The 15806-nt window shown below is 33.0% G+C and overlaps 1 protein-coding gene across 1 annotated transcript; it reads right to left on the bottom strand.

Annotated features, from left to right (window-relative positions):
* Positions 1–14350, bottom strand: LOC117928961 (NADH--cytochrome b5 reductase 1-like). The gene is made up of 9 exons (XM_034849120.1): positions 13876–14350; positions 12629–12770; positions 12348–12438; positions 12152–12229; positions 10922–11002; positions 10711–10800; positions 905–970; positions 483–569; positions 1–379 (listed from the first exon to the last, which is right to left on the bottom strand). The coding sequence occupies exons 1-9, from the start codon at positions 14024–14026 to the stop codon at positions 287–289; spliced, it is 879 nt and encodes a 292-aa protein (XP_034705011.1). The 5' UTR covers positions 14027–14350; the 3' UTR covers positions 1–286.
* Between the last annotated feature and the right edge of the window lie 1456 nt (positions 14351–15806).

Genomic DNA, 15806 nt, shown 5'->3' with positions numbered 1-15806 from the left:
TTGGGATTGAAGGATCCGGTATTATAACTTAAAATATTATCATCAAACAACTTAAACAAGCATCCTTACACTAATCATAACACAAATCCAAAACAGGTTGAAAGCCAAACCCAAATCCCATCTGCTTTTGAATCATTGCAATAAAAGGGAAATGAACTAGTTAATCCCACAATGCCAATTTTCAGAGTTTCTCAAACCAGCAAATACTGCTGCCTACCAGGGACATTATGCAAATAATGAAGTATTCTATACCATAAACAAGAAGGAGAAAAAATTACACAATTGATCAGAACTCAAACTGCATTTGGGGAGTGTATCCAAGGGCCACAAGATGACCAGCCATTGCCTTGTTCATACCCGGTGGACCGCACCTCAATATCTGAAACAAGACCGCTTATTAACTCAGTACAGTACAAGTAGAAGAGACAGAAGTATGGTGTTGTGTTGTGCTCAAGGGAGATATGAAGAGTTTGGAGATGGACCTGAATATCAGGTGCTGGGGCTGGGCAGTGCTTTTCAATCATTTCTTTGGATATATGTCCAATGCCACCATTCCATGCTTCAGGAGGCTGCAGATTTATTCAAGTAGACTATTTCAAGAGAGAACGGGAGATTAAGGCAATTAATTCTTTTTAAATGGCAGATCTTTGGTTAGCCTATAGGAGTGCACATCTCAAATGTATGGTTAGCATCAAGGTGTGCTCCATCTGCTCCATCTACTCATCTATGGCTCCCAGTCCAGGAAGGCTTAAATTTAAGCCTCATGGTTGTGGCTTGAGGCTTTTACCTTGAGCTTCCTTTGGGGGAAAACCACAAAGAGAGGGCTTATAAGGCTTAAAGAACTGTGGTGTAATTCAGCCACAAAAAGTAGGATGAAGGATGTTGATGAGGACAGAAAGCTCACCTGACTAAGAACATAAAAAACCTTGAAACGATTAGGGAATTTGCGAGCAAAGCCATCTAATTCATCCTGCACATAACAAGAGTAAATTCCATCAGTTCCCATCGAAGAGACATCCAAATTCTAGCATAATTCTTTTCTTCCCCTTCTATTTTGTATTTTGTATTTTCTATTTCATAGTAAGGCTGCAGTCCAAGACAAGTTTTCTCCGTGTAAATCATTGTAACTTCCAATTTCCACAAGCCGAGTTCATATAGTTTCTTTGATGATGAAATGTTTAAAAGTCCAAATTCTAACAATGAAAGAAATAAGAAACAATAAAGAAACTTTAAAGGGTGAGAGAAAGTTCTTTAGTGTGGGAATCTATCATACACTCATATCTAGCCGGAATTCATTCTATTGATCATATTAAATATTTAAAGAAGAAATTTCTGCTTATTATTAAGAAAAAAAAGTTTAAATTTTTTAAACTCTTATAGAAGGTTCATGTATAAAAGCACCTCACCTTTTAATTTAGTTCTTAATTAGAACTCATATATCCTTTAATTCAAAGTGCTTTAGTTATAACTCTTTCAGCAACCAAAAAGACTCGTAACCTTGGGAAAAAGGGCATCTCTTCACGGAGGGGGTTGCAGTGACTAGGCATACTGATTTTTTACCGAAAACAAAGGTCTCCACAAAGTCAAAATACGATATATGAGGGTTGATGTCTGCCTAGTGGAAAGTTTAAGCAAGTTGGTGACTTGATGAGTAGCCAGGTGAAATAAACACATCACTGAAGATGCTGATTGTAACCTTGGAGAGTGGCTAGGTGAAATAGACACATCAATGAAGATTCAAGCTATGCCAGGACAGAAAAACCACACGAGGCTTCAATTTTCTCTGGAATTGTCTATGGGCCTTCCCTGCACAACTTAGGTAGAAGTTGAAGAAGGCCTCCTTCCCAGGGGAGGGATGGTGGTTGGGGGGTGTGAGCCATCAGTGAGATATCACTCTAGAAGAGATAATTCTAACCTTGTTTTAGGAGCTGTGGACCAAGGAATAACCGTTTCTATAGGGCGTACACCTCCCACAAGATAAGGAAGATGTGAAACTTAAGTCTATATAGCACTTATTATTGTTAAGTATTTAAGTATTAAGTTGTTTGTTTGTTTGTTGCTTTAAGTCTTAAAACAAGTTGCTTTAAGACCGAAGTTATTTTTAAAATTGTTTTTTTTTTTCTTATCAGGGACTTGTTAAGAATGATGTTCCTAAACATTTTGATTTATGGAAACTATGCTAAAAGATGATAAATGAGGATGTGTTGGCCTCAGTGAGAACAAACATGAATTAGTTTCTTCCATATTGTAATTTTAAACAAGGGCATTGTTGGCCTATATTAAACCTAACGACTCTAATATCTATACATCTTATCCCTATTTCCTAATGCTAGTCTTGGATGATTTTGTTTTAATTTTGAATTCCTTGGCTTGTGTGGAATTCAAGGTATGGAAGATCCTAAAATAGAAAAAGTGATTTCTCTCCATGAAATAGTTAGATTTTTCATGAATATTTCAAACAATTTGATAGCAGAAATGACAGTGAGTCACTATTGCCTTGATACTGATGCTATAAAATAGGTTTCAAGGATGCATCTTATTGGATATTCTAATAACAAATGGAAGCTTTGAGCATCTTAGGATTCATTCTACAATTTTGACAATCCTAGTGCTAGATCAAACCTTACTATTATTAGCAGTGTCTTAAAATTGTGTTAGTAAGTTAGGCATGAGATAAAAGCCTAGTAAATGGTCCATTTAAAGAAGTCTAATAAAGATTCTTCTAAATTTGGTTTTCTAGAAAATTGTTTTTTATTCATGGGTAGAAAAAACATTATCAAAGGTGAATGCATAGATTACCTAGGCCACTAGGTGCCTAGGTGAGGCAAGGCAAATGAAAGTAACCTTTTGAAGATTGATGTCAGGTGACTTGGAAGAGGTGAGACATAGAGCCCTTGAGTTAAGGCGTAGAGGCGGTTGCCTTTAACCATGGGTTAAGATTAAACATGCTTAGATAGTAATTTAATTCAATCTAAGATTAGATTAAAACAAAATATAAGATGAAATATCATATTGTCAATTATAGTGATAATGAGATGGAGAACTATCAATCTAGTCTTGATGAAAGTGATGAAAAATTTAATTTCCACAATGACTATGATTATGATACCTAAAGCCTTTTTAGGATGTTTATTTTCTTATTTTGTTATTTTTTATTTTGATTTTTGATGTTTGGAAAATTAGAATATGCATTTATAGATAAGATGAATTTCTTTAAACAATATAATGTTTCTTATGATATGGGGTGTAATATTTAGTACTTCAAATAATTATTATTATTTTGTTAAATTTATAAGACATTATTCTTTTTTTTATTGGTAAATTTTTGTCCCCATTAGGACTTGAACTTGGAACCTCCAACAAACCCTCTTGACCTTTTACACTTAAGCCAAGTGTCAAGGGTGTTAATTTTATAAGACAACATGAGAGATGAAAATTTAATAATGTCGATTATTAAAGACAATGTTTATATTGGTTAGGTATTGAATAGGTAAGTATATGTGTACTATTTATCGTCTTACTATAGTTAGGCTACAACCTTGTTTTTTGTCTTTCACCTCAAGCTAAAAGGAGTTCTATTGCCATGACATTGCCTTTTTCATTTGATGACACTAAGTAGAAAATAGTCGGTCTTGCTTCAATGATCCTCTCACTCATGTCAATTCATTTACTTTATTTTGGAGTGTCCTTGGAGGATGTGATGAATAGCGTTTATATGAAAAATGTAGGCCTAGAGGAATAACTATTGGCTCGCAACTAGCAAGCAACTAATTGAAACTTAGCCATGTGTTACAAATAATTAGGATAAGTACAACATGCCAACTTTTGAGAATTGGACAACTCTATAGTCTAAAGTTTGTGTTGGAATTAGCCTTTAAAAGTAAGTTTTTTTTGGAACTAATGAATGTTACTCATTATTTCAATATAATTTATTTTACACATTTTATGAATGTTTAGTTTATTTGAGCATTATTTTTGTAAGTATTTTGTTTGATCAAGTATGTTGAACATAGTTTGGGCATATGAGGATATATAGAAGACACAAAACATGGGATCCTAATAACTATGTAGTTGAAGGCTATTCATGAATTTGGGTAACTCGGTAGAGGTTGTAGAGCATTATCTTCTATATAGTGGAATGACTTGTCTTAGCCACTATAATTAGATTCTGAGGTGGATCTATTAGTATATGTATGTTATATATTGAACTAGACCTATGGAGATACATATAAGAAATGTTATCACTTGGACATTCATTTTCTCTAACCTACTATATTGCATATGTTCTCAATCTTTAGAGATCATTAAGCTAATGTTGAATTTATAATTGCTTTAAGTTTATATATGTGTGAGATCCTAAAGTGAACATATATCCTTATTGAGTTAAGTGATTATTTAATTCAACAAGTAGTAAAATGGACCTTCAATATAGATACCATGATATTTAAATATATAAAATAATTATATCCTCTTGTTTAATCTTAAAGTTAATGATTAAGTCTAATCTATGGTCATAGTAATTTTATTAAGTTGAAATTTAATATTTATCCTAATGGATATGGTATATTAATTGATAATAGAAATAAAGTGGATTTGTAACTCAAGGAATAAATATGTAATTCAAATAGTGTATAAAAAATTCTAGTTTGAATTATGAATATCAGTTCATAGGGAACATCATGCAATGGTATGGTAAGTCTTGCAAAACATTTATTAGTTAATTACTTCATTATAATTTTCATAGAATGCTAGAGTGTGACTATTCTTTTTTAGCGGAGTGAAGATTAATTATATCATTTTTGTAAAATTATTCTATAAGGCCCAAGTTATCTAATGGGTCATAGTAGTTTTCACTCGAACTATTTAATGGTATGCAATTGATAAACTTAACATTTAGGAAATTGGGATACACTATATAGCTGTAGTTACATCACAAGAGTCATGACTAAGGCTAGGTCATTAAGGGTAGTTTGGCTTTACGCCTTACCTTAAGGTCTATCAATGACGAAGCCAAGAAATGTAAAGCAGGGGAATAGAAAAAAGTTATTTTGAAGGAAGCAATGTTTATCAAGATGCAAATTTGGTTTAGTGCTTTAGCTTTTTTTGCCTTTTAATATAGTAGTTTAGTTCAAGCCTAAGTCAAAGTAATGCATTATTTTTTTTTTTTGGAGGGTGCACTTGCCCCCTGTGGGCCTATGTTGGCTCCACCAGTAAGGTCAATACAAAGAGTGCTTTTATGGAAGACACACTTGAAAAAAAAAAAAAAAAAAAAAAGACCTAAGAGCCACCACTTTCTCTCTTCATTGACCTTTGCTTAAGAAGGTTGCCTGCATACCTTGCATACAAGCACGATCCTTGGTGATTCAAGAGCCAAACTAAAACAACTCATTTTCCTTTAGATATCAAGACATTTTTTTTAAATTCTATAGAAATATTAGGATTGTTGTTAAAGTTTCTGTTTTATTTTCAAATAAATCTAAACTAATTATATTAATTCAGATTTGGAATTTTAGATAAGGTCAAAGTTGTTAGGTCCTAGATCTGTAGTTTTTTTATTATATAGTTAGGATTCAAACCTTGGCTTATTTATTCCCATGTAATTTCAAAATTGTTTAAGAAGCATAATATCCTTTTTTCTTTTCTATTGTGAGTACATGGTATCAGAGCCATGATTGTAGCAAATAGAAGCTTTATGTCTGGTGTTGTAGAAGGAGGCACACTACTAGTATCCACTGTAAGTTTTAATGGATTTGAAAATCCACCTATTCAATTAGTTGTTCACAAAATTGAATGGTAAAAACTATCTAGAGTGGGCACAATCAATCAATGGCAAAGGGAAGCCTGGGCACTTAAATGGCGAGACAACAAAACTAGCCAATAATGATGACATGGAGGTCCAAAAACTCAGTAGTTACTGCTTAGCTCATCAATTCCATGGATCCAAGTGGAAAGATGTATCTCTTCCTACCAACAACTAAAGATGTGTGGGAAGCAGTTCGAGAAACCTACTTAGATTTGGAAAATTCTACCCAAATTTTTGAATTGAAAACAAAGTTGTGGTGGTTAAAACAAGGCGAGCAAGAGGTAACAAAGTATTATAACGCCATGAAAGGGTTGTGACAAGAATTAGATTTATGTTTTGAAGAGGAATGGGATTGTCCAACTAATAGTGTGAGACATATGAAGAGAGTGGAGAATGATGGAGTATTTGTATTCTTGGAGAGTCTTAATAAAAACTTGGATAAAGTGAAGAGGCAAAATTTTAGGTAGGAAACCCTTCCCATCTCTTCGTGAAGTAACTACTGAAGTTAGAAGAGAAGAAGGTTGAAGGAAGGTTATGATGGGAGAGAGTAGTCAGCTCGTACCCAAGGTTTTAGCTCTGATATCAAAGGCAAATTCATTTACTCATTCTGAACAACCATGACAAAATTGAAGGAATGAGAAGGTCTAGTGTGACTACTGCAATAAACCTTGGCATACAAAAGAGACATGTTGGGATCTACATGGGAAGCCACAAAAATGGAAGCCTAGGTTCTCCAACCAAACCAACTAACCCAACCATAATTTAAAAGCCTTCCAAGTTGAAGCTGAGGAGCATCATGATGTAAGAGGAGCTACTAAGACACCATTTTTTAGTAAGGAACAGTTAGATCAACTGTATAAGCTTTTCAAATCCACAAACTTCTCAAGCAATGTGTCTTCCTGTTATGCTTTAGCCCCAAAAGGTAATTACCTTCAAGCTATTTCATTTAACGTGTCCTCGGTTTCAAAGTGTCCATGGATCATTGACTCCAATGAAACGAATCACATGAAAGGGAATTCTAAATTATTTTCTTCCTATAGTTAGTGTGCAAGGAATTAGAAAATCAAGATAGTTCATGGTTCTCTTTCAACCATTGCCGAAATAGGCTCAATAGTTATTTCAAAATTCCTTGTTCTTTACAATGTCCATGTTCCAAATCTTTCTTGCAATTCAGTATCCATTAGCAAACTAACTTGAGATTTAAAGGTGTTGTGCTAATTTTTTTCAACTCACTCTGAATTTCAGGATGTGGGCTCGAAGAGGACGATTGGCAATGCTAAGGAAAATAATGAACTCTATTACTTTGAAGATGGAGGTGACCTATGTGGACGAGCTCAAATGCCTAGTCTCAAATCATTCTTTGTTTCTAGTGATAATGAAATAATGTTATGACATTATAGGTTAGGCCATCCTAATTTTCAGTATTTGAAGTACTTGTCTCCCAATTTGTTCAAGAATAAAAATCCATTTGTTTTTCAATGTGATGTTTGTCAAATTGCAAAAACATTATCGTGTATCATTTCCTATGCAACCTTACAAGTCATCCAAACCCTTTACTCTTATTCATAGTGATGTTTAGGGCCCATATAAAACTCATACAATTTCTAGAAAAATATGGTTTTTGACACTAATTGATGACCATACATGAATTTGTTGGGTTTGTTTACTTAAAGAAAAGTTAGAGGCTATTTTCAAGAATTTTTATAATAAGGTTGAAACACAGTTTCAAGAAAAAAAAATCCAAGTGTTTAAGAGTGACAATGGAAAAAAATATTTCAATAAGATATTGAGAACATATTTTTTTGGAAAATGGAATCATTCATCAAAGCTCTTGGAATGACACTCCACAACATAATGGAGTAGCAAAAAGGAAAAATAAACACCTCCTTAAAGTAGATAGGTCTTTAATGCTTACAACTAAAGTACCTAAATACTTATGGGACAAAGCTATTTTTACTGCCACTTATCTAATAAATAGAATGCCTTCAAGAATTTTGAATTTTCAAACACTATTAAAAATCTTTAAAGAATGTTTTCCAAAGTCAAGATTAATCTCTGATTTACCTCTTAAAGTCTTTGGTTGTGTTGTTTTTGTGCATGTGCATAATCATAGTTGTAGCAAATTGGATCCATGAGCATTAAAATGTGTTTTTCTTGGCTATTCACCAACACAGAAAGGGTACAAATGTTTTGATCCAAAAACAATTTTTTTTTTTTTTTTTTATGACTATGGATGTAAATTTTTTTTTAGTCTTAAGGCTTTTTTAACACTCCTCTTTAGGGGGAGAATATTTGTGAAGACTAGTTTGAAATTGAGAATAATGGCACAAGTTCCATTAAAAAACCAAGTTTAATAAATTTCGATGATCTACCTTTGTTGGATTCGAGAATTTTGAATCTAGAAGTGGGACTGCCTATACCAATGCCTGCTTATGGAATTGAAAGTGGAATAGATAATGATACAAGAACTAGAGAAGATAAATTATTTAGGCTTGTCTACTCAAGAAACAAGCGGACTCAAAGTAAGAATGACATGACAACCTTACAAGGCCAACAGTTTAATCAGAGACTAGATTAGAATGCAACAAATTTTTCCATTCTAGGTTTTCCTTCTAAAATGTCATGTTCTTTAAATTTTAATGGTCTTAAACCTGTAGATGTTCCTATTGCTCATAGGAAAGGCATTAGAAATTGTACTAAGCATCCAATCTCCAATCATATGTCCTGCAAAAATCTATCACCTTCCTTTTCTATTTTTATCTCACAATTACCTGGTGTAGATGTACCTAAGAATATACAAGAGGCTCTAAGTGTTCTAAAGTGGAAAGGAGGTTGACTTTGAGGAGATGAAGGCTTTAGAGAAGAACAACACATGGGAAAAAGTGAATTTGCCTAAAGGAAAGACTTCAGTGGGGTGTAAATGGGTATTCATGATAAAGTTTAATTTAAATGGATCTCTGGAACGAGATAAAGCCAGGTTGGCGGCTAAAGGTTTTACATAAGACTTATAAGATAGACTATCAGGAAGTCTTCACTCCAATTTCCAAGTTGAATACAATCCGAGTACTACTTTCTGTAGCAGTAAACTTGAATGGTCCCTACACTAGTTAGATGTTAAGAATGTGTTTCCTAATGGTGATTTAGAAGAAGAATTCTTCATGAGCGCTCCACCAAGTTTTAAGGAAAGCTTTGGAACTAAAGTATGCAAGCTGAGGAAGTCTTTATATGGTCTAAAGCACTTTGCACAAGCATGGTTCAAAAGATTTATAAGGTTGATCAAAAATCAAGGCTACAGTCATGGACAAACGGATCATACAATATTCATAAAGCATACTGGAGAAGGTAAGATAGTCATTTTGATCATATATGTAGATGGCATCATCTTTATTGGGAGTCATTAAGCCAAGATAGTGAGATTGAAGAAATGCCTTGTAGTTGAATTTGAGATTAAAGACTTGGGGTCCCTATGGTATTTTTTGGTAATGGAAATGGCCAAATCAAAAAAGGGAATCGTTGTCACATAAAGAAAGTACGTTGTAGACTTGTTGAGGAAACAAAAATGAGTGGTTGCAAACCAAGCGACACCACAATGGATCCAAACCTCAAGCTTGGATAAACAATCGAGGGAGTGCCAATTGAAATTGGAAGGTACCAAAGACTTGTAGGGAAGTTAATTTACCTTTTCCACACAAGGCATGACATAGCATTCGCAGTTAGTGTTGTGAGCCAATTTATGCACTCATCATATGAGGAATATCTTGAAGCAATATATAGGATCCTAAGATATTTAAAGAGTACACTCGAAAAGGTATATTGTTCAAGAAAAGTGATCAAAGAAGTGTAAAAGTATTTACAAATGCAGATTGGGCAGGTTTAGTCATAGATAGAAGATCAACTTTTGGTTACTATGCCTTTCTTTGGGGCAATCTCGTTACATGGAGAAACAAAAAGCAAAAAGTGCTAGCATGAAGTAGTGCAGAGGCAAAGTATAAGGCGATGGCAAATGGATCATGTGAGATATTATGGCTGAAAAGAATTCTTGAAGAGCTTAAGTAAAATTCAAAACCTCCTATGAAACTGTTCTATGATAACAAGTCAGTAATTAACACAGCAAACAATCTTGTTCAACATGACCGTACAAAGCATGTCGAGATTGATAGACATTTTATCAAAGAGAAACTTGAAAGTGGTGTTATGTGTATGCCATTCATCACCATAGGACAACAAATAACAGATGTTCTAACTAAGAGCCTTTCTAGACCTTGAAACTCTAGTTAGCACGTTGGGCATGATTAATATCTATACGCTAACTTGAGGGGGAGCGAAGAAATATTAGGATTGTTTGTTAAAGTTTCTGTTTTATTTTCAAATAAATCCGAATTGATTGTACTGATTAGATTTGGAATTTCAGATAAGGTTAAAGTTGTTATGTCCTAGATTTGTAGTTTTTTTGTTACACAATTAAGATTCAAACCTTAGCCTATTAATTTCCATGTAACTTCAGAATTGTTTAATAAGAAGAACATCCATTTGTCTTCTCTATTCTGCATTCAAATACTATGATCTATAGGATGCATGCATGAACTAATTTGTCAGCTGCGTTTGTGTACTCTAAATCCAACAGTTTGCTGAATTCAAATTTACAATATCATATCTATTCCAGGGTTAGGTGAACATATTAGTGAATGGGGCCATGGAAACAAGGAGTGTTGGGTTTTGGATGCACACTAGAAGAGGTATGTTGGACAATGGGAGATAGTGGACTCTAGGCAAAAAACAGTCTGTTCTCAATCTAATCCTGAGGTTGATTTTCCTCTATCCATTTAGGACTCCTGAATTGTACTCACATATTGATGCACGATATGAAGATATGATAAAAAGAAAGATAAATATAGTAACATACATACCTTCAAAAGAATGTCATCATATGAGATGTTGCCATATATAAGATGCACATTAGTTTTGTCTTTTGGATTCTCTAATATGGCTCTTGTTAGCTGCAATGGAATCAAGACAAGGAAAAAAAGTCATACACTAACCTTAAATTCAGAGAGAGGAATATTTTCCAATTGAAAAAATAAAAGGTACCTTCGGATTTTCAAATGCTGAGACCCATACCTGGAACATTGGGGTAATGCCAGTCCCTCCAGCAAGCATCCCAAATGCTTTAGCTTGGCCAGGTTTATATATCAAACGCCCCTTAAACCATGAAAACAATGATATACAAATCACTCCATCTAAAATAATAACTCACTCATAACAATTATTAATCAATTATGTGAAATCAATATTCATGAACTCCAATAAAAATAATCCATTTTGAGATCAACAAAGTAAACAAAAAGCCAATGTTGTTGTGTAGCTAAATGATGATGTTAGGAAGCTACACTCAAATGATTCTATCATTGCATCTAGAGACCAAACTTGTAGCACAACATTTCTTGCATTAACAATGTCCAATTATTTTATTACAACATCATGATCAAGGAATGTGGATTTTCATTTCATTGCAACATACTTAAACGATGAGTAAAAAATAAGATTGAAAATAAAAATATTTGAGAATATTAAAATGTAGAATGGGCTTAAGTAAGAAATTGCTAAACTAATAATGAAAGTGCTTCTTCTGAGTTATTTTCTTTGAAGGACCAAATTTTCTTTAATTAAAATAGTACATATGAGTTAAAGGGCATTGAGCTTATGATAGATCTGATGCACTCTAAGGCCATGTTTGGAATACTAGAATAGAGAATGAGAATGAGAAATCAGTTCTATTCCTATTCATTGATGTGTTTGGATTATTTTTTGGGAACAAGAATAAAAAATTCATTGTTATGGAAATCAAATCCCATTGTTACTAGGATTTTGATTGCTCTCTTCTACATTGCATTATGATTCACCTTCATTCCCTCCCTATTTTCATTCCTATTCCCACATACCAAATGCACAAAGTGCAACTTCAGGGCAGACCATAATGTAGGATGACCCTTAAAGTAGCTCCCCACAATCAATAATGGTGAGCTTGGCTGATGGTTGTGAGTCAGGTTACTCCTATAAGAGCAACCGGAAAAGCTAGGATAAGCTTTCAAGTTTCAGGCAGTGGATCTACGAAAAATGAAGTTCAACACAGCCACAGTCATCTAAGAGGGAGTTCACTGCCTCAAGATCCCTTCCCTAGCACCTGAGACAAACTTGAAAATTTGCTCTGGCTTGGGCCACCACTTCGGATATCAAAACTGGTATCACATTTCATTTTGTTTTAAGGTTGGTCTGTGAGACAATAGTATGTGCAAGTGTCATTGTTCCATAGTTTAACATATTATCCTTTTCAACAGGAATAGCATGTACCCGGGGTCCCTTTACAGCCAGGGTATCACCTTCACGCATCTTTCTGAAATGGTGGGACATCTGTCCCTTCGGATACATCTATTCAGAAGCCAAACAAAAAACATAAAACAGAGTTCAAAATGGGTAAAAGCTAAATATAAACATCACCAAGCAACAAGATGAAATCCCATAAATGGTAGATTTCAGATGGATGCACCTTTACAACTAGTTCAAAGAAACCAACATCTGAATCCAAAGTAATTGGGGTATATGGCCTGATAACTTCTGCACCTTGGTCATCTTTTCCCCTGATCAACAGATTGGAGTGTATGGTCAATAGTTATAAATCCCAGTAACTAAAGTCACATAAGCTAAGGTCAGTCTAAGAATCGATGAATTGTTTGTCAATGGAGCATTTGAATTTTCAGAAATTAATCAAGAAGTAAAATATAAAACTCGGGACAGATATGGAAGACAAAAAAGGTCAGCCGTTTGAACCTGCAAATTATATGTTGTCCAACAGGAAGACCAAACACTGAGGTAGGCGTGGGAAGGGCGAACCTAAACCTCCCAACATTGTGGCTGATTCGAGTTTTCCGGACTAGTTTGAAGTCCTGGAATCTTTCTGGGTCTAAGCAGCCTAGAAAAACATATAATTGCAGAGAAAAACACAAACTTAATCTTCTGATTTAATTCCATGATAAATTATAAATTAAATGCATTTGATGTATTGAGACCATTAAAATATAAACCAAGAAGGGGAAAAAGAAGGGGATGCCAAAATGTCTACTTCTTTGTTACAGTACACCTCTTTGTGAGAAGAATGGATGAGTAATTTTCTCAAACATTGAATCTACAAAGAAGCCATTATTGCAAATAAAGAAGAAACACAAGCCGAAAATTCAGTGTCTTGAAAAGCAGTACTTGAATATTTTATCTTACCACATAAAGCATACACACAATATAAATCATGCAACCGTTACTGAACCCAGAGACCTATATGAACATAGATTACAGTACATTTTGCTATCATACTTAGTCAAATTCCCCACTAAAAAAACAGAGAGATCTACATGTAAAGTCAATTCTGATTGCATTTGGCAGGTTGGAAAATAGCCAGCCTATGAAAGATTTTTGAACTAGAAGTTGATTAAATTCAAGTTAATGGAAGCAAGAAATTTATCAAAAAAGTCCATTGACAACTGAATTCATTTCAGAATATCATCAGAGGAAAAGAAAAAGAAAAAGGGTATACTCATTTACAGTCTTTGCAAAGTAAATTGTTAAATCATAACTTCAAGTAATGAATCATTGTATGTGCAATTTCCCACATTTTCTTTTCCTTTTGATACATTCTTTCTGTGACCCACAAAAAGGGCCTAAATGAATTCAAAACTAAAGGACTATTAAAGTACAATCAATTTAGAATCCAACCAAACCTACACTCAAAGCAAAATGATAAAAAATATTCAAAATGCTTCATCAAATGGCTTTTCCAATGAACCCAATGGCATGTTATTTAATTTTTTTGCAAAATATCAGACATTTATACTATCACATCTACCTTGAAATATACAGAAAATTAAGATTATTTATGTACAAAAAGGGAAGCTGCAATTTTTTCTAGCATAAACAAACAAAAACACACCCAACAAGAAAAGAAAAGAAGTTGTAATGCATGGAATCGAGTATGATGGAAAATGAAAAAAATTTCTTGGCAATAAGAAGGAAAAAGAGGGAGAGACCTTTGGGCTTCCTTCTTCCATAGAAAAAGTAGACAGCAGCGAGGCCAACAGCAGCAAGACCAACAGCAAACCGAGACAACTCAATCCCAGGAGTTTTCAGCGGCCATGTAACTCTGAATGTCGGCAGTAGTGTTGATGTCATCTTCCACATTTTTCTGCCCTCTGCCCACCACTTCTTCCTACTTCATGCAATTATATATATAGAATGTGCATGATATGCTTTGCTTCTTCTCTCATTCTACTTTCTCATGGTTCTCTGGGCTGGCCTAGAGTATAGTAAGCAAAAAAACACTGGTAGCCAAGTGATGAAGGAAGGGATCTCCAAAAGAGAAAAGCGCCACCTGGGTCGTCTCCCTCTATTCATCCCAAGTCAGATTCATACTTCGTCTGCCGGTCTCCGCATGTATATTCTACTGAAGAGCATAGATTTTACCTTTGAACGAACGAGGAGTGGGTTTCTAAGCTTTCTTTTATTCTCGTGTTGTCAGGGGATTAAGATCGGTGACTTTGCCGGGGTTAAAAACTGCTTTTAAAGAAGAATAACTTTCCTTACAAATATAACCTTCAACAATTTATTAATCCCATCAAGTACTTTTTGGATGAAAAGTTTGAAGGGTAAAAATGTCAAAGTGAGGTTATATATGTAATTTTGAAAATATTGAAGTTATTTGGTGAAGCATTATCTTGTCCTTCATAATCAAATGTTTCTTTTTAAAAATTAATAACGTTTCTTTGAAAAACTAAGGTCGTATTTGAAAAGTATTTTTGAAAACAGTTCTAAAACATAATTTTCAAAAATCGTTGTATAATAGAATAAAAATTTATTTGAAAACCAAAAATAGTTTTTAACCTGTTTTGTATGTTTTAAAAATAATTTTTGTATAGAAGATTTTATTTTTAATCATTTTTCATGTTTGTATAATTATTTTTTAAAATAACTTTCAGAAAACAATTAAAAATAATTTTAAAATAGTTAAAACATGTTCTATAAAAACACCATATTTTATTTTTTTTAAGAAATTAGTCAATATGTTAAGTTTTGACTAATTAGAAGTTTATTTGTGTGGTGAAAAAATTCTTAAAAATTTAGTCAAGTTATCTAAAATGAAATTTGGCCTATACATTTCTAATATTGTTGAGTTTCATGACTTTTAGTACTAATTAAATCATGTTTTGAGTATCGAATTATTTTTAAAAATTAATAAATTTTATACTGAATATAGTTTGATTTAAAATTTATTTGCTGAATGAAAAATTTAGAGAAGCATATTTAATTCAAAGGAAGATCGTATTTGAAAATTTTTAGTATTAATATTAGGTCTTAGACAAGAAGAAAGATATTATATTTAATTGTATTTGTTTTTTATGGTTGTTTTTAAAATTTATTTATTTTTTCCTTTTGTTTTTTTTTTTTAAACGGGTGAATCACTTATTTTCTAAAAAATATTATCTATTTTACTTTATTTTTAAAAATTGAAAATTAAGAACAACAAGCAAACAATACTATAAATTAATAATTGATGAAGTCCATAAAAAATAGTAAATAAAATTCATAATATTAACTTTTTGCAACTTCTATTTTTCTCAATTCAACTATTTCTCAAACTTATTGCATTCTCGAAACTTTTTTATCACCGCGATTTATTTCCTTACAACATCTTTGGCTTCTATAAATTAACTTTTGATTATATCCCTTGTTTTTGAATTTGTAAGTTATACGTGTAGAAGTAGTATACAACAAAACTATGATAATCCCTCTAAATTAATAAATATCTATTTATCGATAAATCAATAACCTTCTTAAGACAATAATTTCTTTTGGTTATGTTGGTTTTTGGAAAGTACTAAAAAAAAAAAAATGAAAGTTAAGAAAAATGATTTTTTCATGTTCAATTGTGCTATAGATTTTTTTAAAATAAATATAATTAAAA

Source organism: Vitis riparia, chromosome 13, assembly GCF_004353265.1.
Source record: "Vitis riparia cultivar Riparia Gloire de Montpellier isolate 1030 chromosome 13, EGFV_Vit.rip_1.0, whole genome shotgun sequence".
NCBI classification, from domain to species: domain Eukaryota; kingdom Viridiplantae; phylum Streptophyta; class Magnoliopsida; order Vitales; family Vitaceae; genus Vitis; species Vitis riparia.
Note: the sequence above shows the minus strand (reverse complement) of the source record. Positions and strands in the feature narration are given on the sequence as shown.

Excerpts from the sequence above, each read along its gene's own strand:
- LOC117928961 (XM_034849120.1), bottom strand. The coding sequence starts at position 14,026 with ATGTGGAAGATGACATCAACACTACTGCCGACATTCAGAGTTACATGG. Across the intron at positions 12,439-12,628 it reads GGACAACATATAATTTGCAG|GGGAAAAGATGACCAAGGTG; the intron begins GTTCAAACGGCT and ends TCTGTTGATCAG. Across the intron at positions 380-482 it reads CCCCAGCACCTGATATTCAG|ATATTGAGGTGCGGTCCACC; the intron begins GTCCATCTCCAA and ends GTCTTGTTTCAG.